Source organism: Delphinapterus leucas, chromosome 16 (assembly GCF_059928025.1).
Source record: "Delphinapterus leucas isolate spDelLeu-1000000601 "Yukka" chromosome 16, BTC_Dleu_Yukka2, whole genome shotgun sequence".
Lineage (NCBI taxonomy): Eukaryota > Metazoa > Chordata > Mammalia > Artiodactyla > Monodontidae > Delphinapterus > Delphinapterus leucas.
Genome location: NC_143144.1, coordinates 26,463,864 through 26,489,797, shown reverse-complemented (window position 1 = coordinate 26,489,797; position 25,934 = coordinate 26,463,864). Strand labels below are relative to the sequence as shown.

The following is a 25,934-nucleotide window of genomic DNA, read 5'->3' as shown; positions in this document are numbered from 1 at the left end:
GCCCTTTTGACAAGGAGTCTGGCCTTGAGGCTGTTGGCAGTCACAGCTGGCCCTGAGGTGTGTCCTGTCAAACTGCGAGCTGAACACCTCCTCTACCTGCCACATACCGGAAAGGAGCAGAGAACTCCCCTGCAAAGTGATACAGAGAGAGGCCCGAGCCTGCCTGGCTGGGCAGGCTCCCATGGGGCCACAGTGCGTGTGACTCGCTTTGTAATGCCTGGGACCCTCCCACTTCTTCTGGATCTGCCCTCTTGTCTCTGCCAATCACTTCAACCCTGTGCTGTGCGTATAAGGATTTCGAAAAGTGTGTTGATGGTGGGGAGAAGGGGAAGTCTGTTGGTGTGAAAGGAACAGAGGGTCTGGGTCAGGAACACCCAAGCGTGAATCCTGACTTTGTCACTTACTGGCTATGTGGCCATAGATACGTAACCCCACTGAGCCTCAGTAGGTACAATGATAACCAACCTTGCGGGGTTGATTAGAAATAATCTCTGCAAAGCATCTGGTCTGATGCCTGGTGCAGAGATAGATGTTGAAGGTTGGACATTATGAGATAGGCCACCTTTTCCTGGGAGGCCCTCTTGATTTATACTGGAGGTGGTATGGCTGGGTTGCCCCTTGCTGTGGAGTTCTTCTTCTCTCCCATGAGAAGTCTTAAGAGCTAATAGGTGGAGGGATGTAGTGGGGCACTTCAACAGTCCGGATCTGGAAGGGCTCAGGGCAGGGGAGAGGGCCAAGCTGTCCAGTGGATGTCCTTGGGTGTCTTCCATCTGTGGTGGGACTTCCCCTGGCAGCCTGCACCACCCTGGGAGTGTTGCCTGCTACCATCTAAGAAGAATGAAGGCCATAGATGAGGTGTGCAGTCAGCTTGGGAAGAGAAGGTGAAGGAAAATGAGATTCACTGAAGGGCGAGGTGTAAGATGCAGGAATCCCAGCAGGAGCTCTGGGCAGTGGGAACATCCTTAGGCTGATGCAGCTCATAGCACCAGATGCCTGGTGCCCATGCCTGCCCACTCTTTTCAGGGAGAGCACCAAATCCTACCACTAACTTGCTGGGTGACCCTGGCCAGGCCACACCTCTTTAGACCTCAGTTTCATTATCTGAGAGACAGGGGGATGGATGAGATGACCCCTCAGTCGTCTAATGGACTTTGACAATCCTATCCGTTTGGGGCTATGCAGAGGATACTTCTTTTGTTGTCAAGGGCTAAGGGCAGGAGGGAAGAGCTAAATGCCAAAAACTGAGGCTCCAAAACAAGCAGGTGGAGCCCAGGCTCAGGTCTTGGGCAGAGCCACAACTCCTCACCTCCGTGTTATATTTCTGGGAGCTTGGGGGTCCTTGATGGGAAAGCTGCTGAAGACCTAGGCTCCTAAGCAGGCAGCTGGTTGCCAGGGAAGCGCTGGCTTCCAGGAAGAAAGGAGGCTGGGGGAGGGGGAGGGGGAGGGGAGGGAGGGGAGGGAGGGGAGGGGGGAGGGGGGAGGGGAGGGGAGGGGAGGGGAGGGGAGGGGGAGGGGAGGGGAGGGGGAGGGGAGGGGAGGGGAGGGGGAGGGGAGGGGAGGGGAGGGGAGGGGAGGGGGAGGGGAGGGGAGGGGGAGGGGAGGGGGAGGGGGAGGGGTGTGTGTGTGTACGCGCCCACCGCCTTGAGGGTCTCCAAGGGCCCACCCAAACTACAAGCAGCACAGCCCTGGCTGTCTCTCAATCCTGTGCTTTCTGCCCTGTTATCTCTCTGACCTTTGAAAATGCCTCTCTCCCTCACTTCTGCAGCCGGGAAGCCCTCAAAGGGAGGGTGCTTTGCTGGGAAGCTGAGGGGAGGGGGGCCTGGGGATTATCAGGGCCCATCTCTCTGCCTGTTCCCCTCCCGCTGTGTGGCTTGTAGCCCCTCTCCCTGGTAACCTGAAGGCTGGCAGGCACTGAATAGCAAGCCGCTGGCTGCCCCTGACCATACTATTCAAACATCCAACGGGAAGGTGAGAGCTGTGGGTGCAGAGGCAGGGAAACCCTCCCCCTGCATCTCCCCAGTGCCTCCGCCCCTCCAGAGGGCTCCAAGGAGACAGGCTGGAGTGAGGCCGTGGGAAGGCTCGGGAGCTCTCAACTCCTCTGCAACGCTCCCCTCTCCCAGCCCAGTTGCCATACCTACCCTCCTGGCTGTCCCCTCCCTCAAGGCAGGGCCCAGGCTCTCCCAGACAAAGCCAGGTCTAACTGGAGAGTGAGGGGCGAAGGCCACTCTGCCTGGCTGGCTGAGGGGCACAGGGCAAGGCAGAGCCTAGGGCAGGTTGGGTCACAGTGGTGCCCGGTGCTCCTGGGGCCTCCCTTGGACAGCTGAGAAGACCTCTTCGCCCGGCTGGGAACTGCTGAGGGCTGGCTCTGAGGTCAGTGCTGGGGGACTGCAGGAAAGTGGGGCTGCACCCTTCCTGGGGTACTTTAGGGAGAATGTGAGGGCGTGCTCAGGCCTGGGGAATCCCTCCACTCTTCTGGAGAGCGGAAAGGCCCAGGTAGGAGCAGTGGTTAGTCCGAGGCTACACAGAAAGTCGTGCTGACATCAGTGCCCTCTGCTCACAGCGTGCCCTGCTCTATGGAGCTCTGAATGAAGAAAGAAGGTTCTAGACTAAGCTTGCAGAGATATGTCCAGAGCAAGGCCTGCCGGCATGCCTTGGACTCCAACAGGCAGGGAGAGGCTTCAGCTGCTCTCAAAATCATTCCAAGCCTTGGTCTGATGGAGGGTCTCCTTTCCCCAGAACGACGGGTCCCTGCTGGCTGCTCAGAGAGGGTATCAAGGGGCCTTGCAGCTGGCTTTGCTGTGCGTCCCGGGGGGATGGCTTGATGTTTTCAAGCACTTTGGAACCTCCTGCTTTGAAGGAAAATACTCAAATGCTAATTATAGCCTCACTTATCTTTTTTTAAAGCACTGCCCCAAGGACTGAAGCCTGGACCTGCTTTGCTGGCCTGATAGGGTCTCCAGATCCATGGGAAGGCCTTGAAATAGCATTAGGACTAGTAGGATTGAGACTTTTCCCACTTCCGAATGCCCTTTTCTTACTCCCAGCCAAGCACTGCCCTGGGTAGGACAGACGGACGGGCAGTTTTCTCCTCATGGGACATGGTGGTGGGCACACCCCATCCTTCTTCCCTGCTCAGATTCAAGGAAGGGCCAACCCACGTATGGCCTGGCCAGAGCACTCTCTAGGCCTGATGCCTGAGAGGCAGAGGCCCTGGGCAGCTAGTTGGGCATGAGAGTCTCCATCTGGGAGCTGGGAGGGGTCCTGTCCTGTCTGGAAATGCTGGAAGGAGTGTGGTGGGAACTGGGTGGGAGGGGGGTGGGGTGCACTGGATGCCCTCAGTCGCCAGGCACAGGGGAGGCTGCAGGCGGGAGGAGGCTGTGTACAGGCAGCTGGGAGTTAGGTCCTGTGGCTGCTGGTGAGTGCCTGGGGAGCGTGGGGCTGGGCCGCCCCTCTCCACTCCCCTCTACCTGCTGATTTGGACTCTGCAGCCCACATGCAGAGCCTCGGCAGGGCACGACCTAAAGCCCTTCCTTCTGTCTAGTGTTGCTGCTAGACCTTGACTGAGTTAGAATAAGCTGCAAGTTGGGAAAAGGAGGGAAATCTGTTACCCACCAGGCTCATGAAAGTCTCCAAGGTCAAAGAGAAATAGATGATTATTTCTTATTAGACCCCCCTTTTGGATTTCCTGTCCTGTGTTTGTAGAAATCACAGATCACAAACGCTGGCCTGGAAGCTGGATGTAGCCTCCTTATGCATTTTGTTTGGCCTGTTGTAGTATTTTAAATATTTGAAAATTCATTTCGATTTTTTTAAAAATCAAGTTTGTTTGTCCTTTGCAGTGTCTTTTTTTCCCCCCTCTCTCTCTCAACCAGATTTGAATTAGTTGCCAATATTTAAACATCAGGAACGTTTGCCTAAAAAGTCCAGATTTCTGGCTTCTCTCGGGAACCTGGAAGGGGACCACAGGGGCTTGCCTTCCGGCATTCCATCAGCCTGGCCGAGGCCCCTCGGCCTCTGCTCTCCAGGTAGGCCTGCCCACCTGTCCCGCTGGTCACACGTTATCTACCATCTGCGCTCTGTAAGCATTTTAATTTGCAGCCAGAAGCTCAGCTTGATTTTCCAGCTACAAGGACCACCTGCCGTCCTCCCTCTAGTGGGATGATCCTAAGTGATAACAGGTGACTATGTCAGGGTTTCGAGCCCCATCTTGTCAACTCAGTTGCTCTCTGTGGGTTCTTCCCCACCTGTTCTCAGAGCTGCTCAGGGAGTCCTGGGAGAGAGTTGGGAGCCAACGGCGTGGCAAGGCCACTGGGCCAGGAGTCAGGAAACCTGGTCCTGGTCTTGCTTGCCCACTGGCTCACAGTGTGACCTTGGCAGTCCCTTATTTGGGCCTCAGTTTCCTCACTTGTCAAGGGAGCAGGTTGGTCTTCCTCAGGAAGCACCAATAGGAATTCCCCCGGGGCCAGGCAGGTGACACAGGTGTGCAGGGGGCCTGAGGGCAGGGAGTGCGGTGAGCTGGGGGCCAGCACCCTGTGTAAACGGGGCAGCTACGGCTCAGCCGCGGCCACTGGGTGCCTGGCAGCAAGTGGCCCCACGTTGCCGGTGTTGAAATTCTGAAATTTCAAGAGAAGAAGCCAGATGTTCAGATATTTATGCGAAATATCTTGGTTTCCTTTTGTTTTAAAAAAATATTCACAATTAATTTAAATTTATAAAAACACTGCAAGAACCCAACAAAACACACTGGTGCGTCCCCAGTTTGCAGCCTCGGCATGAGATAACTGCTAGGGTCCTTGCCTGCTGCAACCTCCTACGATCGATGAGTCGCTCCTGGTCACAGAGCAAGTTAGTGATGGAGTTGGTTTTAGATCCCAAGTTTTCAGTCTAAGACTATTGTAATTCATGAAAATTGACTTTAAAATGCCGGAAGGCACTACCCTCGTGCCTCCTCCATGAGTTCACGTCCGGCTCTATCACTTTCCCAGTGTGTGACCTTAGACCTGTTACCTCTCCCAGCCTCATTGTTCTAACTTGTAAAATGATCATAATGCTATCTGCAGCTAGGTTAGCTGTGTCTAGAGTCCATCAAAGTTCCCCTCCCTCTCCAGTCCTAAGTCCACCTGATTTGTTTCTGTCCCATTCTTGTTGCAGGAGCCATGAGCACAGAGGGCCCCAGCCCCCTCGCCTTCCTCACAGCTCCTGTCACTCCGGGGAGGCTCTCAGTGGCAGTTGACCCCATCCCCGTGCTCATTGCCCTGGCCTGCATCTTCCTCCTGCTGGCCACCTGTCTGCTGTTCATGACCCTCTGCAAGCCCGCTGCGCTGGATCCGAGGCGCCGCAGGGCCTGCGAGTGCATGCCGCACCACCGGGGGAGCCCCAGTGAGCCCCAGCTCCGGCTCTGGAAGCGCCTGGGCTCGCTGCGCCGCTCCCTGCACAGCTTCCGCCGTGGCTGGCCTGCCCCAAGGCGCCCCCTGCCGGGCAGAGAGGACCACGACGACTGTGACTGCATAGAATCTACAAAGATGTGACAGGAGTGTCCCCCTACTCCAGGGTCCATCTGCAGGCCCTCCTGCCTCAGACGGAAACTGGCACCACAGGCTGCAAGAGGACAGTGGCCCAAACAACATGGGCCACGCGCTCACCCCCACTGGTTCCCTGTGTGTCCAGGCCCGTGGCCTTTCCCAGAGACGGCCCCTGCAAGAATACCTTCCTTCCTGCAGACACTCTAGCTGCTGCCTGCTGGAAGACTCCTGGACCAAGCTGAGCACCTGCAGCCATGTGGACCCTTGGCCCAAGGCTCTGAACGGTACAAACCTGGGCCCCTCAGGGCCCCTCTCTGACCACCAGGCACCAACCGTCTCCAGGGAGCAGCGCCCCTGCTTCCCAACAGAAGCCCTGCCCGCCCTCCAGGTGCCAAAACCCAGCTCAGATTCCAGTGCGAGTTGCTGAATGGCCAAAGGTTCCCTCCAGCCAAGTGAAATACTCAGCCCCTGCTGGGGATAAGGGAGTGTCCTGCCCTCTGTGCCAACTCAGTGCCCAAGGCAAAGGGGAACCCAGGGAGTCTTCTCCTCGGACTTCCTGGGCCTGCCAGCATTGGCCTGTGATACACGGGAGCAGCCAGCACCCTTGGGTGGATCAGATGCTGGGTCCCTGCTGGGAGGAGGGGCAAGCAGGAGGAGCTCAACACCACCCAGCCAATCACAATCTCGGCGGTCATCTTGGCGTGCCCCCGCCCCCCGCCCCGGCCCGCAAGCGCCTCTGCTAAGATGGATGAGGAGGGCGCTGAGAATGAGTTACGAAGCTCCTTGCACAGGCCAGGGCTGGTTCTGTGTCAGAGTGGCAGGAGGCACTGCCAGCAGCTGGAGGTGTTGCTATCTGGGCTCTGAGGACACAACATAGCGGCTCCATGCGTCACCCAGGGAAGGAGGCGGCCTTCCTTCGAGTGGAAGGGTCCAGCTCTCTCCAGGACGGCTGTGGGCCCTCAGGCTCGGACCACATAACGTGTGCTATCTGTATTTTTGGCAACTGCTTCACTGACTGGCTACTGTCAAAGTAATCCCACACCAAGGTGGGCTTCTCAGAATCCCAAACCTTCAGCCTCTCGTCACAATGCTGGGGTTAAACACTTTGGTTGGGTCCCAAATTTGGAGGGTGGGCAGAAGGGTCTGAACTGCCCAGCTTCTGCCCCAGAGAGTCATCTGGCCAGGGCCACCTGGTACCCCACCACGGACTGCTCCACCGCACCCTGCTACGCCCCATAGCACAGCCAGCCGAGTCTCCTCACAGGGTGAGCTCCGATTTTGTCACTCCCCGGCTCCAAAACCTTCACTGGCTCCCTACTACCAGATCAAGCCAGAGCTCCTTCATCTGGTGTTTGGTGCCCACTGGGAGCTGGCTGTGAATGATCCTTCTAGCCTCTTCTTGACCCAAGACTCCAGGTAAACTGAAATACCTGTCCTCCCCTGGCTACGGCTTACCTGGCACGCCCTCTGTGAAGCCCTCTTTGCTCTACACCTGAAACCACCTCCTACCTGAAACCAAGGGAGGGCAGGGATACTTGCTCTTGGCAGGGTGGGTCATCCCTGTGTCTCCGCCTTCCCACAAGCCTGGGAGCTCCCAGAGAGCGAGACCGCGTCCAACCCCTCACTCTGCCTCACCAGCTCTGGGCTCAGAAGTATGGGGCCTCTGTTGACTGAGTGAATGGTGGCCCCGTCTAGTCCCGGGGGGCATCCCCTTCTTCCTTCTGATGCCTCTACGGAGAGGCTCTCTGTCCAAGCAGGCCCTCTTCCTTTTGGGTCAGCCTGACATCACATCAAAGAGCGAGCCCGCCTTGGCCAGAAACTTACTTCCAGGGGGGGCCTTGGAGAAATCACCAGTGCCTGAATTTCTCCCTGAGAAACGGGGAGAATCAGGCCTGCCTTATATTACTCACAGAGCTCTAGGATTTCAGTCTGAGTAGTTTGTATAAATAGAAACCAATTCTTGGGGTTTAGAAAGTGCGCAGGCCCCCTCCTGCAGCGCTGTGTCCCCCTCCCTTCCAGATTAGTGACGCCTCCCTGCTTTGCCTCCCGCCAGCTCTCCCTGAGGCATCCCAGGCTGAATTCTGCCTGCAGCCGGTCCCCGACCCCCGCTGGCCAGCGTGCTCTGCCTAGCACGTGGTGTCACCGGGGTGGGCAGTAAGGCTACCCCTGGCCTGAAGGACGAAAAGCTGGGGAGGAGGAGGGGCTCTCAAAGGTCTGCCATACCCCCAGCTGTTTCCCCAGGTTGGTCCTGGGAGACCTGTGTGAGCTGGGGGAGGCGGGTGTTAGGTTTTAGGCTAGGGGAGAGGCGGGACCCCACAGCTTGGTGCGTGTGGGGTGTCTCTAAGCCCCTAGGAGCTGAGGCTCAGAGGGACAGACCCCTTTTCTAGAACCAGCCCCCAGAGTCCAGCAACCCCCCGTGGCTTCCTGGACTCTCTCTCAGCACCTCTGGAAGTCAGCACCCTGCCCCCGGCTCCCCTCCTGCCCCACGCCCGGCCCTGATGCAGGGAGGGGGCACACTCCCAGCTTCCTGCTCTCCTGCCCCTCCCAAGCCCCGGAGCCTGGCCCAGTGGGCAGGCCCAGATTCGCTCTGTTGGGCTCAGCCTCCAAGTGGGAAACCCTGCGCTCAGCTGGTGAAGAGGGTGATTCATGCCCGGTCTCCCTCCCCACGCAGCAACTGAGGCCTCCAGGGAGGGCTGGGGAGGGCACCCAGCCTCCTTTCCAGGTCCCCCCCTTCCTCCCTCGAGGCCCAAAGTTGTCGTTCCTGCTCCCCGGGCAAAGGAGCCCTTTCTTTTTGTGCCGGTTTATTTCCCAAGAGGGGAGCTTCAGCCAAAAGCCCTGTGAAAGCAGCTCTGTTCTGGGCCTCACTGGGCCCTGGCTTTCTCTCCTCACTCCTTTCTGGGAAAATGTGACATCTCTAGCTCCCCCTGCTCTGAAAGGCCTTTCTGGGTGCAGTGGGGGATGGGAGAGGACTGTGGGGGAGGGAGGGAGGAGAGGAGGGCCGAGGCCCTCCTTCTGTTTTGCGGGGAGCAAGGGCCCATCTTGGGCTACATAACCTCGGGGCCTACTCTCCCCAGGAGGGAGAAGGGAGCCTGGGCCCCCCTTTGGCCATAGCGCCGGCTACTTTTGGAGCAGCAGCTGGACCCTCTCCTATTTCCATACCGCTCTGCTGCGAGGCCACTGAGCGTGTGCGCTCTGAGCTGAGCGCGGCCCTGCCTGTGCCCCGGCCGCCACCTGCCTGCACGATGCTGTGGCCCTCAGGGATGTCCTCAGGGACGCTGGCTTCATAGCTGCTCTGCAGAAAGATGGGCCGGTTGTCATTCACATCCAGGACAGTGACAAACACGGTAGCCGTGCCTGTGCGCCGCTTGCCCACGGGGCCATTGTCTGTGGGAGGTGAAAAAGGATGGGTGTTAGCAGCTGCCTGAGGGGCACGTTCCCGGGCACCAGCCACAAGTATGCCCTGTTCCCCCACCTGCTCTGGCCTTTGCAAGGGGGGCCTCTTTTTCTCTTTAGATTAGGAACAACACTGACCGTATCTAATATGTTCCAGACACTATTCTAACTCATTCAATCCTCACAGCAAGCCTGCCAAGCGGGCGCTCTTATCATCACCCCCATTTTACAAAGGAGGTAACTGAGGCATGAGGTGGGTTGAATGGTGGCCCCCAAAAGATACACCTATGGCAAATCCCTGGGAACCTGTATGTGTAACGTTACTGGGAAGAAGGGTCTTTGAAGACGTAATTAAGTTAAGGATCTTGAGATGAGGTATCCGGTATCCTGGATTATCTGGGTGGGCCATAAACCCCATGACAAGGGTCCTTATGAGGGGAAGGCGGGTGGGATTTGACACAGAGAGGAGAAGGCCATGTGAAGTTGGAGGCAGAGACTGGAGTTCTGCAGCCACGTGCAAGGAACACTTAGAGCCACCAGAAACCGGAAGAGGCAAGGAAGGATTCTCTCCTAGAGCCTTTGGAGGGAATGCAACCCTGTCGACAATTAATTTTGAACTTCTGGCCTCCAGAGCCATGAGGGAATAAATTTGTTCTTTAAGCCACCAAGGCTGTGGTAATTTGTTACAGCAGCCCTAAGAACCAGATACAGGTCCTGAGATGCCAAACCCGACTGCTGTCAGGGCCAGGAAGGTAAGACCCCCACACCTGGGCATGCCTGCCTCAAGGGGCAGCTGTCCTCTGCTCCGGTCCACACTGGACAGGCAGGAGGGGGCCCAGTGACACTAGATCTTCTGATTTCTCAGGAGAAATCAAACGTCTGAGCTTTCAAATAAAATCTCCTGATTTTTAAACATTCACAATGAATTGTCATTTCTTATGAAACATGAGTTGAGTCAAACCCACCTACAGGATGGATTGGATTTCTGCATTCAGGGATGGCGGCTCTGCTTGATTTCTAAGCCTAAAGTATCCAGGGGTTCTGCCCCTTCGGTTCCTTTCAGGACCCTCCCAGGGCTCAACCCCAGGGGCAGCTGTTGGATCATCATCCCTGGGAGAGGGAGCTTGTGCCCAGTTGCTGCATGACCAGGCAAGGATGGTCATCTTAGGGAGGAATGCTGCTGCTGTACTTGAACCCACATTAACGCTGGGACTGCAGCAAGGATTTGTCACCACGTGAGCCAGAGGATGGAGCCAACACGCAGGGGGCAGAGCCAGCCAATGCAGAGAGACTGAGGCCTGGTGGCATCACCTGAGCCCCAAAGCCAGTCATAGTTGAAGCTCCATCTCCCCGTGGACTGGTTTTGTGAGCCTACACTGTTGAAGTCAGTTTATTTTAAAATTTGCCACCAAGAGTCCTAATTAATTCAAAGGCACTTGTAGAGGCCACTTCCTCCAAGAAGCCTGCTTTGATCACCCCCCTCCCCATGTTTCCACCACCCTTTGTGCTTGCCACCCTTGGGCCATCCCTTCTTCCCCTTCTGCTTTGTCCTCCTGGTTTTGCAGTGGTTTGTCTACATGCTGCTCTCCCATATGGCCCCCACGCAGCCCCTGCCACACCGCCTTGGCGTGTAGCGCCATGTGCCGAGCCTCACGGCCCGGAAGTGCACAGTAGACTGAGGGTCTGGTCGCCCCTTCTCCAGTGGCATCAGGGCAGAGCCTTTGGCTCAAGGCCTGGCTCCTGGAAGGCCACCCCACGTGAACTCCGTGGGTGGGCTGGTGCCTACCGATGGCCTCCAGGACGAGCGTGTATGAGGCTGTGGTCTCCCGGTCCAGGTTCACCACCGTTCTCACGACGGCGTCGCGGTAGCCAACGCTGAACTTCCCATCCACGTTTCCACCTGTGGGCAAGAGAGAATGAAGCTCTGGTCAGGAAACAGAGCTCCCGGCCAGGGAAAGGGCAGTGGCACCCAGCTCTGCTTCTGAGCCATGACACTCCAGGGGTGGTCCGGGGGTGAAAGGCTGTGCTTTCCACTCAGCTTTGCCAGGGAAGGGGGTCCTGGGGGACTCTGATGAGGGTGTGGCCTATGTGGGCTTAGGTGAACTGTCAAATGCCTGAAAATCATAAGGGTCTAACATTCATTGAGCACCTACTGTGTACCAGCCACTTCGTGGAGCATTTCCTCTCATTTGCACTATCACTACTTTGCAGAGAAGGAAAACGGTCCTTTAGTGAGGTTACAGGGTACAGTCACCTATTCGGGGTGTAGGACTCCCAACTCAGCAGTCTGATTCCCGAGTCTGAGTCCTTCTCCACTCTGCCACCTGCCTGTCTGGTAGAAGTGTCTGAGCAGTTAACCTGGGTTGGGGCTTTTATATGTGGCCAAGGACTTTGGAGTCAGCCGAGCGTTCTTGGGCCCTCTGAGTGGGGACTCCAGAGAGTAAAGAGTAGAAGCAGGTGGACAGGAGACATGCCTCAGACAGTCCTCCTGAGTTCTGGGACAGGTGGTGAGGGCCTTCTGTGAGGGTGAGGGCCTCCTCCCTGAGGCAGACACAAGCCAGGAAAGGACTCCATCACAACAGTGTGGAGGCCCTTCCCCTGCCAGTTGGGAGGCAGTGTGGCATTCTGGGCAGCAGAGGGCGCGACTGCATTGGGCTTGGGCTAGCTTGGCTCAGGACACAGCACAGTGTCGGGCGGAATGTGCAGAATTAAAATCCGAGAAACCTAGGGCTGGGAGGGCTCTCAGGTCAGCAGAAACTGACCACTTTGAGGCACTGGGAAGTCATCCTGGGGGCTGCCGCCAGGTGCTCCCTTATCCTCACATGGTTTGCCCCCGTTCCCCGAGCCTCCAGTATATGCTCCCCAGTGCCTGAAGCACCATCTACAAGGGACACAATCTGACTCCAAGGGGCAGGGAAGGAACTAGGACACAAGTAGCGCTGGTGGCCAAACCACGGCTGGTGCCATGTGGGGGTCTTGATAACAGCCTTTTCCAGAGCAGTCTTGAGGACCAGCCTGTAAGGAGCTGGCCTGAGGGTGTGGGGCTCCTTTAGGGAGGGGAAGGAGGGAAAGGATCTGGAAAGGAGAGGCAGAGGCCTGGGAGTTCACCTTGGCTGCAGCTGTGGATGGGCTGTAGTCTGGGATTCCTTGCTCCGGGGGAGAGGCATCAGGGAGGCTGGTGTGTGCACGGTACGTGTGTATATGAGTGTGTATGTAATGTGGCTGCAGGTAGGCAGGCCATGGACAGAGGGAAGATTGAGCCAGTAAAATGGCCAAGGGAGGGCTGAGGAATGTGAAAGAACTGCCCTGCTCCCTGCCATGCATTCCAACACCTCTCACGTGTGTCCTGGACTGAAGAATGCTGGTAGACTGTTCTAATCCAGGAATGACTAACACATGGCATGTTTGCCACCACCTACCAAGCCTACTGTCGTGGCAGACATCACTAATCGATCATGGCTCCCCTTCTACTGTTGAGCCAGACATGGCCTCATAGTATTTCTCCACAGGTCTCTAAGTGGTAGCCACCTGACACTTTTAAGTGAAAACCATTTCACTCAGGGATGTCTAAGCCATCTGCCTCTAAACACATGCAAATTCTCCTCATGGGTGAAAGGTCCCCAAGGAAGGAAAAGGCCACATTCCTCTAGTCTGCTTTGTCACCCTGATATGGGGTGGAGTGGGGGGCAGGGCTCCTCCCCAGGAGTCACTGGCTCCACCACCCTCTAGAATAAACTTCAGGAAGTCCACCCCCCCCACCCCCGTCCCCCTACAGGTTCAGGAGGCCCCCAGAGAGCCAGACCACAGGGACCCAGGAGCAAAACCCTGAGGAGAAGTCAAGGGCAAATCCTCAGGGAGGCCCCAGGAGCAGCAAAACCCTGATGGCTGACTCAGGCCCCTTCCCCTCTCCGGCTGGCTGCTCATCCGGGAGGGGGTGGAGGCAGGGCCGGACCTGTGATGAAGTAGCTGAGCTCAGCGTTGAGGCCCACGTCGTTGTCGGTGCAGTTCAGCCAGACCACCCGGAATTCCCGCGGCACGTCCTCGGACACGGAGACGTTGTACGTGGCAGGGTAGAAGGTGGGTGTCTCATCATTCACATCCAGCACTGTGGGCAGAGTCGGTGGTCAGGGCTAGGCCTGGCTTCTGCTCTAAACAACCAGCTCCAAAGGCAGTGGCTCATGCCACAGACCAATAGGAAGCACATTTCCTAGGAGTCGACACCTGCGGGTCAGGAGCTGAGGGCCCCCATGGCCGCTGGGGCTGGGACAGAGCTGACCAGAGATCCACACCCTCCCACAGCTCCCGTTCCCCTGGGGGCTTGCTGCTGCTCATGCTGTCCAGACCCCACAGCCTCTTTCCAATACATGCCTAACAACGACGACGATGACAAGTTATGATGACGATGATGACGGTGATCACCGTTTCTCAGCTCTCCCCAGGTGCCAAGCGATGCTAAGTGCTGCCTCTACAGGACCACACGGGCCCCTCATATCATCCTCACAAGGCAGCCGTCATTAGACACACTATATAGACGGGGAAGCTCAGAGCGACTGAATGACTTGTCCAAAGTCACACAGTGAGGGAGTGGTGGGGTGGGGGTCTGGGGAAGCCTGTCCCCAGTTTGTCCCAGGGAAAGTAGCTGGCTTTGAAAGCTACCCTTCCTTCCGCGCCCCACACACCCTAGCCAAAAAAGTCTAATTTCCCTTATAGATTTGTGTTTTCAGCTCTGCATGCCAGGCCCCCATTCCTTTGGCAGATGGGGCTTGGGATGACCTTCAGTGAAATGAGCCCCGCGCCACTTCGGCTCCTCTTTGTGATAACATCAGGAGAAACGATAGGCTCATTTGATGACACGGCTTCTGCTGAGCCTTGGAAAAAAAATCTGGGGTCCTCTCTGAGAGGACTGGACACCTGCCCTGTCAATCACTGGCACAGATGTGGGTCCTCAAACTGGCACCAGGAGCCCACAAGCCTTGGACCAGCAGGAGAGAGAACACTCGGCGCTCTAGTCTTCATCATCTTGGGTCATGCTTAAGGAGGGTGAATGCTTGTGCCGAGCCAACCACCACCCAACCCCCATCCCACAGAGGCTGGCAGGACCCAGGATGGGACCAGGCCTGTCCTAGAGAACAGGCCACATCCTGCCCATTACACTCTGAACTTACTTCCCTGGGGTTACTCCTGGCCCTCTGTCAACAGCTCATGTCCACGTCCCAGTTTTGTCTTAAGAATTAAAGATACAGCCAGAGTAGATGAGCAATAGTCACCCTCCTTGGCCTGGCCCTGCCCTGATAGAGGGTGGAGACGGTGGGAAGTATCGAGAGGGCCCCAGGAAGATGAGGAATCCTAGGGAGTCTGGGAATCCCAGCTGCCCTCTTCCGGGGGTGATGCCCTTCCACCGCGATTCCAGGCATTCCCCACACACGGGAGGGGAGGCTTCCCTTTACATGTCCAAATAGAAAGTCTGTCCCTCCAAAGACGACGGGTTTTGAACCTCCCCTGCCTGCTCATGAATCCGAGGACGCCACCCCCTGAGCAAGCCCTCTCTGCTGCTGCCAGGATCAAAAAGGGGGACCTTAGCAGTGGGTCCAGGCCACCGCCCCTGGGCTCTGGGACCCTGAAGGCAGTGACCAGGTGGGAAGAAGGCCCTGCCAGCATTTCTGACTTAGCGGAGACAGAGAGGGCTCTGCTGTGTCGAATGGCTCCAGCTGAAGAGGGCGCCCATCAGCAAGGTGGCCTGTACCGCCTGGACAGGGGACAGCAGTGGTGAGCGTGGGCTCCCAGCCGCTTCCACTGCCCCAGGGCCCGTGCCATGTGCTCAGTGCAGCAGGAGGCACCCCTGCCCCCTCACCTCGGATGGTTAGCGTGCTGGTGGAGCTCTTGGTGGGTGCGCCCGCGTCGCTGGCCACCACGCGCAGCTGGTACTCGGCGATGCGCTCGCGGTCCAGCTCGGCGGTGGTAACCACCACGCCGCTGCTGCTGTTGATGAGGAAGTCCATGCGGGGCATGCCCACAGGCATGCGGTAGGACACCAGCCCGTTCAGGCCCTCGTCCAGGTCGATGGCCACCACCTGAGGGAGAGGAGGGGCCGCGTGAGGGGTGAGGACACCAGCACTGACGCTCATCCCCTGAGAAGTACTCCCTCCTTCCCGCTGACCCACGCCTGGCTCCGGCAGACACACCTGCCCCCACCACAACCCAGAGCCTCAGGCCAGGCCGCTGTCCCCAGCGCAGCCTCCCAGATGCTCTTTAAGGGGGCAGCACGTCAGAGCTGAAAGGTATCCAGATGTAACAAGTGCGGCCGGGAGTGGGGTGGTGTGGGAAAGGGGCTTTTCAGAACAAGAGTCCAGGTCCACAGCCATCCCCCCTTCAAAACCCTGCTCTCCTCGTTAGGAAGCCCTCCCAGGCTCACCCCAGCTGGCTCGGGACCCTCCAAACTCGGCCGTCTCCCTCACCCCCGGCCCTCGTGCTGCTGGCTAGCAGTAGCTGTTAACAGCTCAGACCCCTTCAGCTACATGCAGCTCAACCACACAGAACGTTTGACCAAAAGGACTCCCTTCCCTGCTTTGTTTGCATTTGTAAGACAACAAAAATAAGATATCAAGAACTTGTTTTTAAAAGTCACTTGAGGATTTGATTATTATTTTAAACAGGCCATTCGAGGCCATGTGTAGGCAAACCTCCTTCCAATCCCTACACTGTTTCCATTTGCACCTCTAGTCCTGACGAGAGCTCCTGACTCAAGACCCTGATATGTTGAAAGTCTTACAGAAGACGATTCAAGACATTTGAGAAAAAATGTACAATAATAGTTAAAATAAGAGCTTTGGATCAAGCCAAGACTCTCAGGATTGAAAGACAATGTCAAAGTCATCTGGTCTAATTTACATCCAACAAGTTGGATAAGAGGGTATCCAGACTCAGCTTGAATGCTTTCCATGACGGGGGGGCTCACTACTTCCAATTTGTCTGCACACAGCTCTAATCCCTGGGGTAAGTTCTTCTGCACATTCAGCAGAAATCATTATTGGTTGAGGTTGTAGAGGGCACCTGGGGAACCGCTGAGCTTGGGTCAGAGCCCTCTTTCTGTATCTGAAGACAGTTTCCCAGTTAAATGCTCCCAGCTCCTCCCACCATCTTCTCATGACTCTGAGACAGTTCCTCTGTGAACTCAGAAGCTGTGCTGGTGGGCATTTCCTTCCTCTGCTGTCTCTGAGCCCTGGAGAACCAGGTCTCGGGGCTCATCGGCTCTCTCGCCAATCTCCCTCCTATTTGGGGGACTTCTCAGGGACTGGCTGCTGTTCCCTGGATCACAGCTCCCCCTGCTGGGGGTTTGGGGAGAATGTTCTGTTGGAGAGAGTGAATGCTCCCTGGATCCTTAATCTCCTTTTACAGACGAAGAAGCTGAAGCACAGTGGGCCTGCAGGGCATGGCCAAGGTTAACCCTCCTGGCATCCTTAGCAAATGGGATCAGGCTAACCCTGTGCCACGGGCTCCCGCTGTCTCTAGGGTATAAACCCTCACGATAGACACATAAATCACGAGCACATCGGCTACTGTGTATCTCCTGCAATCCAAGCTCCAGGTGGCTTACACAGGTGTCTGATTGAATCCCCACAGCACAGCCAGCCAGGTACTCTTCTGATCCCCATTTCACAGGTGAGAAAATTGAGGCCCAGAGAGGTTAAATAGTGTGCTCCAAGTCACCCAGCACGCAGGTGGTGGAGTTGGGACCCACACCCATCTTGGTCGTACTCCAAAGCCCATCTCAACTTCGAGGGCTTTCCAGTGTTTCTAAATAGCCCCTGTTAGGGCATCACCTCCCCTCAACCTGGACCTTCAGGGCCTCCCTGACCAGAAGGGCGATGAAGCAGGAGGCAGAGGACCCAGGTTCAAGATCAGGCCCTACCCCTTCTTGGCTACAGGGACTTGGGAAAGTCTCTATAAGTCTCCTGAAAAGTGGGGGAATCCACCCACTGTGTGGCGCTGCCTTGGGGTTTACAGGAGAGCACAGGAGAGAGGGGGCTGCCCATGGAGGCGGGATGCCTGGGCTACACTCGTCTGACCTTCTTCGTGTTCTAGAACCACCTATAGGCATGAAGTGCTGAGGGTCTTGGGCCAGCCCTCCACAATCGGGCCCTTAGAAACTGATTTGGCTTCCTAGAATTCTATTCTTTGTCCCCCTCCCTCCCTCCCTCTACCTTTAACCATCTCCTGTGGTGCTTTCCCTTCCAGACCCAGCTCAAGCCCCTCCTCCTTCAGGAAGCCTTCCACTTCCATCTCTCAGAGCACTGGCTCTCCAAGTCTGGTGTGGATTGTGTCCCGTCTGATGGTCTCGGGCTGGCCTCCCCTGTCCCGCCCCTGCCAAGTGTCCATCACAAGGCTGGGCACACATAGCACCCACTGCTCCCTTGCTGGCTGGTTGGTGAGGGAGATGACAGAGAGCAGGCTCCCGGGCCAGGAAAGGGAAACTCACCTGGTAGATGGAGACCCCCGCAGGGGTGCCTTCAAGCACCTCGGCCACAAAAGGCAGGTTCTGAAAGGTGGGGTCATTGTCATTGAGGTCCAAGAGGTTCACAAACACCGTGGCACTGCTGGTGGCGCTCAGAGGGGGTGTGCCACCTAGGGGGGCCGGGGACAGGAGAGGGAAAGAGGGGTGCAGGAGAAAAATGGGGGTGGAGAAAGGCGATTCAGTGGCCCTCCATCCCAGGGGCCCCTTCACGAAGCAGCCTGGGCCTTGCACCCCCAGCTCCCTCTGCCCTCTGCGAGGGCTGGGTCACAACTGGGAAGTGGGTGTCACTCCACTCTTAGTCATCAAGACACAGCCCTCCTGGGTAGGTCCCAGGACGCCCAGAGGACATGCCACTGGGGGAGGTCCCCAGTTCACTGAGAGTCAGGGGCCACAGCCCAGGCGTGAGGGGCACGTACAGTCTGTGACAGAGACGATGATCTTGCGCATCAGATCCGCCTCGTGGGGGTCAGGGTTCTCCCGGTCCAGCATGATGTGGGTGGTGCGGATCTTGCCTGTGCTGCTGCTGATGTGGTAGAACTTGTTGGGTGGCTGGATGCTGTACACCAGAGTGCCGTTCTCCCCCAGGTCTGGGTCAACGGCCACCACCTGCCCGGGAGGAACCGACCCCTCCACTGAGCCCAGGCCAGGGAGGGGTCTCCGTGGCCCGGGCTGCCCGCCCGGGTTGTCTGAGCTCACACACTGGTCCCGGGCACCCCACTGTCTGGGAGCAGGAGGTATCCTCGCTCAAACTTGGGAAGTGGGTCTCCCTCCTGGCTTCAGCAGGGGGATCTCTGGGGGGTGGGGAGGCAGGAGGTTCAGAAGATGAACCAGCGCTGGAAGTCCTGGGCTTCCTGGCTTCTCCATCCGCTGTTTTGACTTTAGGTAAGTCCCTTTCCCCACTCAAGCCTCAGCTTCTGATCTGTAAAAGCAACACTTAGCACCCGATAGCGTATAGGAGGCTCCCCGAACCTCATAGACACCAGGCCTTCTCCACCTACTGTGTCAACAGTCTTACGAGGAGGACACCTATAATTAAGCCCATTTCACAGATGAGGCACAGTGAGTCTCCCAAAGTCTCCCAGCCAGGAAGTGGCTCTAGGTCCCCCTCTGGCAGGAAACACTGCCAGCGTCCTTCCTTTTCAGACATGTGGGGTAACATGTCCATGGAGCTTTTGGGGGAGGAGTCCCTGTAGCTCATGACCATGGAACTCCTCAGGGTGGGGGCTGGGAAGGGTTGGGGAGTCCAAATCCTTGGTTGATCTTTTGAAAGGATTTGAAACCACAGATTTTGGGAACCGGGTTCCTCATCATCAAACCCTCTCTTCTTTCCTTTGGAGCTTTAGGTTGTGAGGCAATTTGAAAAGAACTGGGCCTCTTGTGACACCAAGGATGACAGGGCATGGGAAGGGAGCCATGGATAAGTCCCCTGGTCTGGAGGGTGGGCCAGTCATGGGGCTGGGGATAGGGGAGGCTGGAGGAGGGAGAGGCCTGAGTTTCCCTGAAGGGGACGCCATCCTCGAGAAGGGGGAGGGTCTCAGGATAGGGGCCCCAGACACTCTGGCCCCTTTAACTTTCCAGCCCCTCCCCATGAAGGGGTCAGCCTCACTGCTGACCTAACTCAGAGCAACAAACCCTGCAGCCCATTCTCTCCCAGGTCCCCATGCCCACCAGTCCCCTGCTCTGTAGGAACTTCTCTACCGTCCACCTCCCACAAGGGGAAAGCAGAGCTCAGAGAGGCATGGGCCAGCCTCAGTGTCAGACAACGCCAGCCTTGGAGCTGACTCAGTTCCCACCCCGGACAGCAGCGGCACCCACCCCTCCGCTCACCCCCAACCCTGGCTGCGGGGGCCACTGCAGCACCAGAGGTGGACAAGATCAATGGCGGGTGGTGACCGCAGTCCCAGGGGCCGCATCACGACGGTGTCATTTTTAACTCCAGAACACATGGCGATGACAGCCTGGCCTTGTCAGCTCCTTCATCTTACTTGATGTGGGGTCTTTTGTGCTTTGGCAGCAGAATCTGTCCCTCCTCTGGCTTAATCCTCAGCCCGCGGTGTCTCAGGGGCCATTAGACCAGAACAGACAGATGGGTTGGCCTGCTGAGGGTGCCCATCTGCCCCTGGGCCCCAGGGAGGTCAGGGAGAGAGGCCAATGTTGGCGCTGAACCCCGAGCCACTCCGGGCCCCTCTTCTGCTTCAGAGAGTGGGACATGGCTCTACTCCCACCCCAGCTGCTCAGCCCATCTCCTCCCTTCCCAGCCTTGCTGTGCCAACGGGGTTGGGGGAGGCCGCAGCCTTCCAGGCCTGAGGAGCCCTCACTGTGCTGCGGGCATGGTGCTCAGTTTCCCCGCCTCTATAATGGGGACCCAATCACCCCTGTATCGACAGCAGGGGACAAGGCTCTCCTGGTATCATTTCAGCCAGGCAAAGTCATCCCACTGATGGACAGAGACCAGCAAGCCCTGTGTTTCTACAATGCTCCTCTCAAGTTAGAGGAGGGAGATAGCTTTTATTCCCATTTTTCTGGATAGGGAAACTGAGGTACAGAGCAGTTAAACCACCCGTTCCAGGGCAGCAGCCTGTTGCTGACTGTGCTGAGATACCTTCCACTACCCGAGTGCTGGGGTGGGGGTACCTTGGGCAGCTGCTTCCAAGTGACCATGGTTGGGGGTGGGCACTGACTCTTGGCCCCTTGGCCCACTCCCTGGTCATGGGATGGGGGCACAGGAGAAGGCGGTGGGCTGGGACCCCTCCTGCAAGCTCCCTGCTGGGCGATTGTATAGAATCTCACCACTTTCCCCTCATTATTTCCCATTTCATGCTTGTCATTTTTCTCCTGGCCTGACGGGGAATAATTCTCTCCCTCTCCCCTCTCCTTTATTTTGCTGGAGGGCTTTGAAAGGCTCTAAATCAATGCCTATCAGCCAGGTCCTTGAAGGAGGCTGCAGGAGCGGGGAGGGAGAGTTGGGCCAAAATCTCACTTGCAAACAGAGAACGGCCACTCTGCAAGCTCACGCCCGTGTGGGTGGACGCCCGCGGTGCACATGTGCACAGACACCTCCCTGGTCAGCTCCCGGTGCACACGAATATGGCACATGATCGTCTGCACACAGCTCTGAAAAAAAATCACTGGAATCACCCTGCACTTCAGACACCAGGGGCAGTGGCCAGGGCTCCCTCTGGAGGGGCCCTTGGTCACACACCCTAGTCTTCCTCTGACAGGGAAGACTCAACCCCACCTGGTGGAGTGGAGAGCCAGGTACGGTGGGGATGAAAGGCGAACAAGTTCATCAACAGCTCTCATTCACAAATACTGAACCCTTACAATGTGCCTGGCACTGTGCTAGGCACTGGGGCTCAACAGTGAACAAGACAGATGTGATTCCAGCAGCAGGGGCAGCTGATGGCGACAACAGCCGTCATTTGCTGACCACTCACCGTGTGCCAGGGTACTTTGTGTATTTTGGCTCATTAAGTATGACTACAACTCTACCAAGTGAAGAATTTATCCCCGTTTTCTACTTGAGAAGGTGGGAGCACAGAGAGGTTAAGTAACTTGCCCAAGGTCACACAGCTGGTAAGTAGTGTGGCTGGAATTAGAGCCCAGACATTTTGGTACCAGAGGCGCCCACTTAATCACTGAGCTATACTGCCTCTTAATAAGCAAGCAACCTAACTAACAGATAAACACGGATTGTGTGGCCATCTCTGAAAGAAACGGAGTGTAGAGAGGTGGCATTTTGAGCTGGGACAGATGGAGGAGAATGAGCCAGCCATGGGAAGAGCAGGGGTGGGGAGTAGAGGAAGAAGGGCACCCTGCGGGGGCAGGAAGAGCTTGCACAGAGGCTCCAAGGTGGGAAAGAGTTCACCAGGTTCAGGAAACTGAAAGGTGTGTGTGTGTGTGCGCGCGCGTGTGTGTGTGTGTGTGCACGCGTGCGCGCGCGGTGGCTCTGAGAAGGGGGGTGGGAGATGAGTCAGGAGGTAGGCCAGTTTCTGTTCAAATATCACCTCCCCCTTGATGTCACCTCTGGGTTAGCTGTTCCCTGCCTGAAGCCCACTTTTCTCACACCCTACGTCACCCAGGGCCGTTGTGAGGCCTTAGAAGGCCCCAGGGGGCCCCCTCAAAGGTATTACAATGTACCCATGTATATATGCGTACATACATTTCACGGCTATAAAATCTGAAAGGATTTTTATGACTATTCCTTTTGAAATTATTTTGCTATGACAAGCTCAGTGAATGTGGGCTTAATTTCTGCCATCCTAACAATCGTCACACATAACTGGGAATTCCAGAAAATCAAGCCCACAATTTGTCCTCGCATGCAATGAAATGTTTACACACATTAAACGGCATCATTTCTAAGGTCGTCACAACATGTTCGGTGAATATTTAATATAACGAGCTTTAATTCTGATTCTGCTCTTTTCTTTCTGAAATTCTGAGTCATTAACATTTTTTTTTTCAGGGCTCAAACACTACCGTGAATCACTGAAAAGCTGAAGTCCCCCATCCCTGTGGCTGCCCCAAGCTGGGGGAGGAACGGCCATATCCACTCTACACTGAGGGATGGACACACATGTCCATCTCCCCAGAGTTAAGGTGGGGCAGATCCTGTGGGCCAGGTGGGTCCAGTAAGGACTCTGGCTTTTACACAGGGTTAAGGTGGGAACCAGTGGTGGGTTTGAGCCTAGGAGTGACACCAAGCTCCCTGAAGGCAGAGAGGAAACTTGCTGCTTCCCATGCTCCTGCCAAGCACAGGGTCTGGCCCATAGTAGGTGCTCACTGAAGGTTTGTGGAGGTTTCCTGGGGAGTGAGGGGGCACTGGGCAGCAAGCCCCTGGCCCACTGTCCTTACATGCTCATGGCTCAGAGGATGTGAGGAAAGGCTGGCGACCCGGAGAAGGCTACCGGGGACCTGATCTGGGAACTGCCCAAGGCCAAGTGCAGTCCCAGCCGGGCCGAACTACTTTTTGCCTGGCAGGTGGACTCTCTAATAATGGCACCCCTGGTTGCTGTTCCATGCAGCCACATTCTCTCCTCAGTTCCCTCTGGGAGCAATTTCTCAGTCACGTAAAGCAAAGGTGAGAGTTGACCAGACAGGTGTTCACAGGTGAATACTCTGCCCCAGCTCTTGGGGTCTCTGGCGGGGGCTGTCCTAGTCTAGACCCTAGTGTACATGAGGTGGCAGCGGAGAGTGCCCATCGGATCTGTAGCCCTAGAGAGCACAGAGGAAACGGCCTAGCGGGGTGGTTGCCAAACCTGGCTCTGAGCTGGAAGGACTCTCCCAGTCTGGGGCTTTGAGAAAACACAGATTCCAGATCCCTACCCCGCCCTACAGGAATCCTTGCAAGGGGGACCCGCCCACGAGTCGAGAGTCATTCGGATTTTGAACTTGTACAAAGGAAGACAGGACAGATGTGATGGCCATCTCTCTCTCTCTCTGTCTCTCTCTCTCTCTGTCTCTGTCTCTCTCTCTCTCTGTCTCTCTCCTCTCTCTCTTTCTCTCTCTCTCTCTCTCTCTCTCTGTCCTTCCTTCCTTCCAGGCTGACATCCTCTCCCATCTAGACCAGGTGGACCTTGTCACTACCGGCTGTGGTTGATGTGGTGTGGGGCAGGGAGGCTAGGCATCACCACCCCAAGGTTGCTTGCACTCAGTGTGGGGCAGCCTTCCTGGAGAGCTGGATATGAAAGTTACCATCTCTTCTCTCATCCCACCTAAGTTCTCCAGTTTTTCGGGACCTGGGCCACCTGTCAGAGCACCGCTGAGCCAACAGAGGGATAAAGGCCAGGTGGGACCTGGGTTTCAGTCCTGACACTATCTCTTACTATCTTACTAGCTCTGCGACCTTGGGCAAACCCCTCAAATGCTAACTCTCCATTTTCTCCATCATACAGTGGAAGCAAGGAATCCATCTGCCACATGGGACCACACATGCACAGCATCTGGCATGTCCCAGCAGGGTTGCCGTAATCTGTCAGGTTCATGTCTATCACAGGGCTGGCTGGCGTCTGTGGGGCCGGACATCTGGGGAGAAGCCTCCCTGAATGAGGCCAAACGGGGCACAAGTATGAGGGGGAAAAGAAAGCCTCACAAATGTGAATCCCAGAGCAGAGTGGATCGAGTGGGGTGCTCAAGCCTGGCTTTGCTCAGCTTCCTCAGGACTCTGCTCTCCCTTCTGGACGCCTTGAGGTTTTTGGCTGTGTCTCCCCTACCCTACCCTGAGTCACATTCCCTGCACGCAGCACACACAGGAGCCTGTGAAAACCTGGACCATCCCGTGCCAGAAAGTCCCTGAACTCTGAACCCCTTGCTGGGGCAGCCCTGGGCCAGCTGACCCAGGCCGATGGCTGCAGTGATGGAAGTGGTGAAGGAAGGCTCTGAGGGCAGAGCTGAAGCTTGCGCGATCTGAGCGGGGCATGGCAGGTTGGGGGCTCTCCTGAGGGGGTGGCCGGAGTCCTAGGGTCTCAGTCCTAAGGGTGGCTATGAGCTGAACCAGCCCTAGCTCCTCTGGCACTGTCCTTGGGCTGCCTGTGCTCCTTTTGACAAAGCCCAGAGTCCACTGTCACTGAGGACTGTGTGAGGGCTTTCCCCCAACCTCTGACTACCTTTCACCATGCAAGAGAGCTTCTGGAACTCTGCTCCTAGAGCTGGCTCCAAGGGAAACATTAAGTCCATCAGCACCACACTGGCAGGTCCTTAGGGCTCACGTGGGAATGGCAGACACCCTGCGAAGGGCCGCCTAGCAGCTCTGCCTCCCACCGCCACTTACTGTGGTCACGTCAGAGTCTGGAGGGGTCATCTCCACCAGGTTGATGTAGTAGGGAGCGTCCTTCCATCTGGGGTGGTTGTCATTGATGTCCAGGAGGGTGATGTTCACCTGCAAAGCCACAAGGGGCGCTGTGGGACGCACCTAGCTGAGTTGTGCGAGGACAGTGCCCACGCTGGGGGACACACTCAGATGCCTATGGGGCACCTTGGCATTAACTCCACCAGGTCCACCCGCTTTGGGGGCCTCGGGGCAGGGCCTGGGCTTTCAAGGACAGGAGGGAGCCAAGACCCTTCAGAGGGTTTAGGTGCTGTCCCATTAGGAGGCAGAGGAATGGATGCGATGACCCCTGAAATCGTTCCTGTGACTTGGGACTTGTTCTGTCCACCCCTAGTCTTGGCTTAAGGTGACCGACAGCATGCGGGAGGTTTGGGGTGGGGAACCTGATAGAATCCCTAGAGCTTCTCCCGTCAGTCTCAGCTATAAGCCAAGCAATTTCCCTGCTCACCTGCCACCCAGGTAAATTATTTATAGAGCTCTGAGTCTTATTAGCAGGGGCCTCCCATGACTGAATAGGGCCCTGGGGATTTTTCAGCCAAGTGCCTGGCCGAGTGATAGCAACCCCAGCTCCTCTGGCTGGGTCAGGATGGGGGTAGCTGCTGTGGGGGGGATGAGGACTAAAGGAGAGGTCAAGAGAGGGTTCCAGGTGGAGAGCAAATGAGGATAAGGAGGGGACCTGTCAGCTACTCTTCCTGTTTACTCTCCCACAGAGGGAATGTCTCACTCCCCTACCCTCTTCTGCAGCTAAGAGCTCAGTCAGGATCCTCAAATGGCTTTCCTCTAGCTTCCTACTCCTGGAGGCACCAAGGCCTTGGATGGGGCTCTGGGCCTTCCTGGGTCCTAATTGCTCATGGCAGGGAAACCTAGGCATCATTTGTCATCATCTCTTGCAAACCTAGGCTGCAAATGTAGGGGTGGGGTGGTAACAGGCTCCCAGAAACCCTCCAGGGCCCTGCTTCCTGCTCTGAGCCACTCTTCTGAGAGGAATACCTGTTCCGGCTTCTTGGCAGGTGCCAAGGCAGGAAGGGAACTATGGGGCTCATGCCTTCTTCCCAGCTGGTCTTTGGGGGCAGGAGAGAGAGTATTTGCTCCTCCGGAATGCCCCCATGTCCCAGGTGGGAACGCCTTATTTTTTTGGCCTCACTGTGTGGCTTGCAGGATCTTTCCTCACCAGGGATCAAACCCGTGCCCCCTGCAGTGGAAGCACGGCGTCCTAACTACTGGACCGCCAGGGAATTCCTGGGAATGTCTTTCTTCCCATAGCTGTGGAGGCCCCAGGGCTGGCCTTGGCTGACAATGAATTGGTACCTGCTACCCTCCCTCCACTCCCACAAGGCCTCACACTGCCTCAGGACACAAGCACCCAGGGGCCTAAGTGGTGCAAGCTGAAGATGAGCTGGGGGCAGCAGCCTGGCTGGCAAGTGGGGAGCTGGGGGCAGGGGAGGGCCAGGCACTCACAGTGGCGATGCCGGTTTTCTGGTTGTGGCCCACGCCCCCGTCCACTGCCCGTACGATGAGGATGTACTCAGACTTGGTTTCACGGTCCAGCAGGGAGGTGGTGGTAATTTCACCTGCAGGAGAGAGGGGTGCGTGAGAGAGGGTTTGGGTGAGCCAGGGAAGGATTGGGGAAGGAGGGAAAGAGCAAGTGTGCAAAAGAGAGACGCTTGCAAGATCCAGT

At 56.7% G+C, this 25,934-nt stretch overlaps 2 protein-coding genes across 3 annotated transcripts in view; one reads left to right on the top strand and one right to left on the bottom strand.

Moving 5' to 3' along the window:
• CDH23 (cadherin related 23) overlaps positions 1–25,934 on the bottom strand; it is a 394,909-nt gene that overhangs the window by 88,614 nt on the left and 280,361 nt on the right. For both annotated transcript variants that reach the window (XM_089897635.1, XM_089897636.1), the window contains exons 19-26: positions 25,715–25,827; positions 24,200–24,307; positions 17,844–18,033; positions 17,392–17,537; positions 14,767–14,986; positions 12,868–13,020; positions 10,702–10,815; positions 8,758–8,906 (exon numbers count right to left, since the gene is read on the bottom strand). In XM_089897635.1, the coding sequence (XP_089753761.1) occupies positions 8,758–8,906; positions 10,702–10,815; positions 12,868–13,020; positions 14,767–14,986; positions 17,392–17,537; positions 17,844–18,033; positions 24,200–24,307; positions 25,715–25,827 (1,193 nt within the window). The remainder of the gene's footprint in view (positions 1–8,757; positions 8,907–10,701; positions 10,816–12,867; positions 13,021–14,766; positions 14,987–17,391; positions 17,538–17,843; positions 18,034–24,199; positions 24,308–25,714; positions 25,828–25,934) is intronic.
• Positions 1,659–8,479, top strand: C16H10orf105 (chromosome 16 C10orf105 homolog). The gene has a single exon (XM_089897634.1). It carries the CDS (start codon positions 5,157–5,159, stop codon positions 5,526–5,528), a length of 372 nt encoding a protein of 123 aa, XP_089753760.1. The 5' UTR covers positions 1,659–5,156; the 3' UTR covers positions 5,529–8,479.

Bases quoted from the DNA above. Each gene is read 5' to 3' on its own strand.
- C16H10orf105 (XM_089897634.1), top strand. From the start codon at position 5,157: ATGAGCACAGAGGGCCCCAGCCCCCTCGCCTTCCTCACAGCTCCTGTC.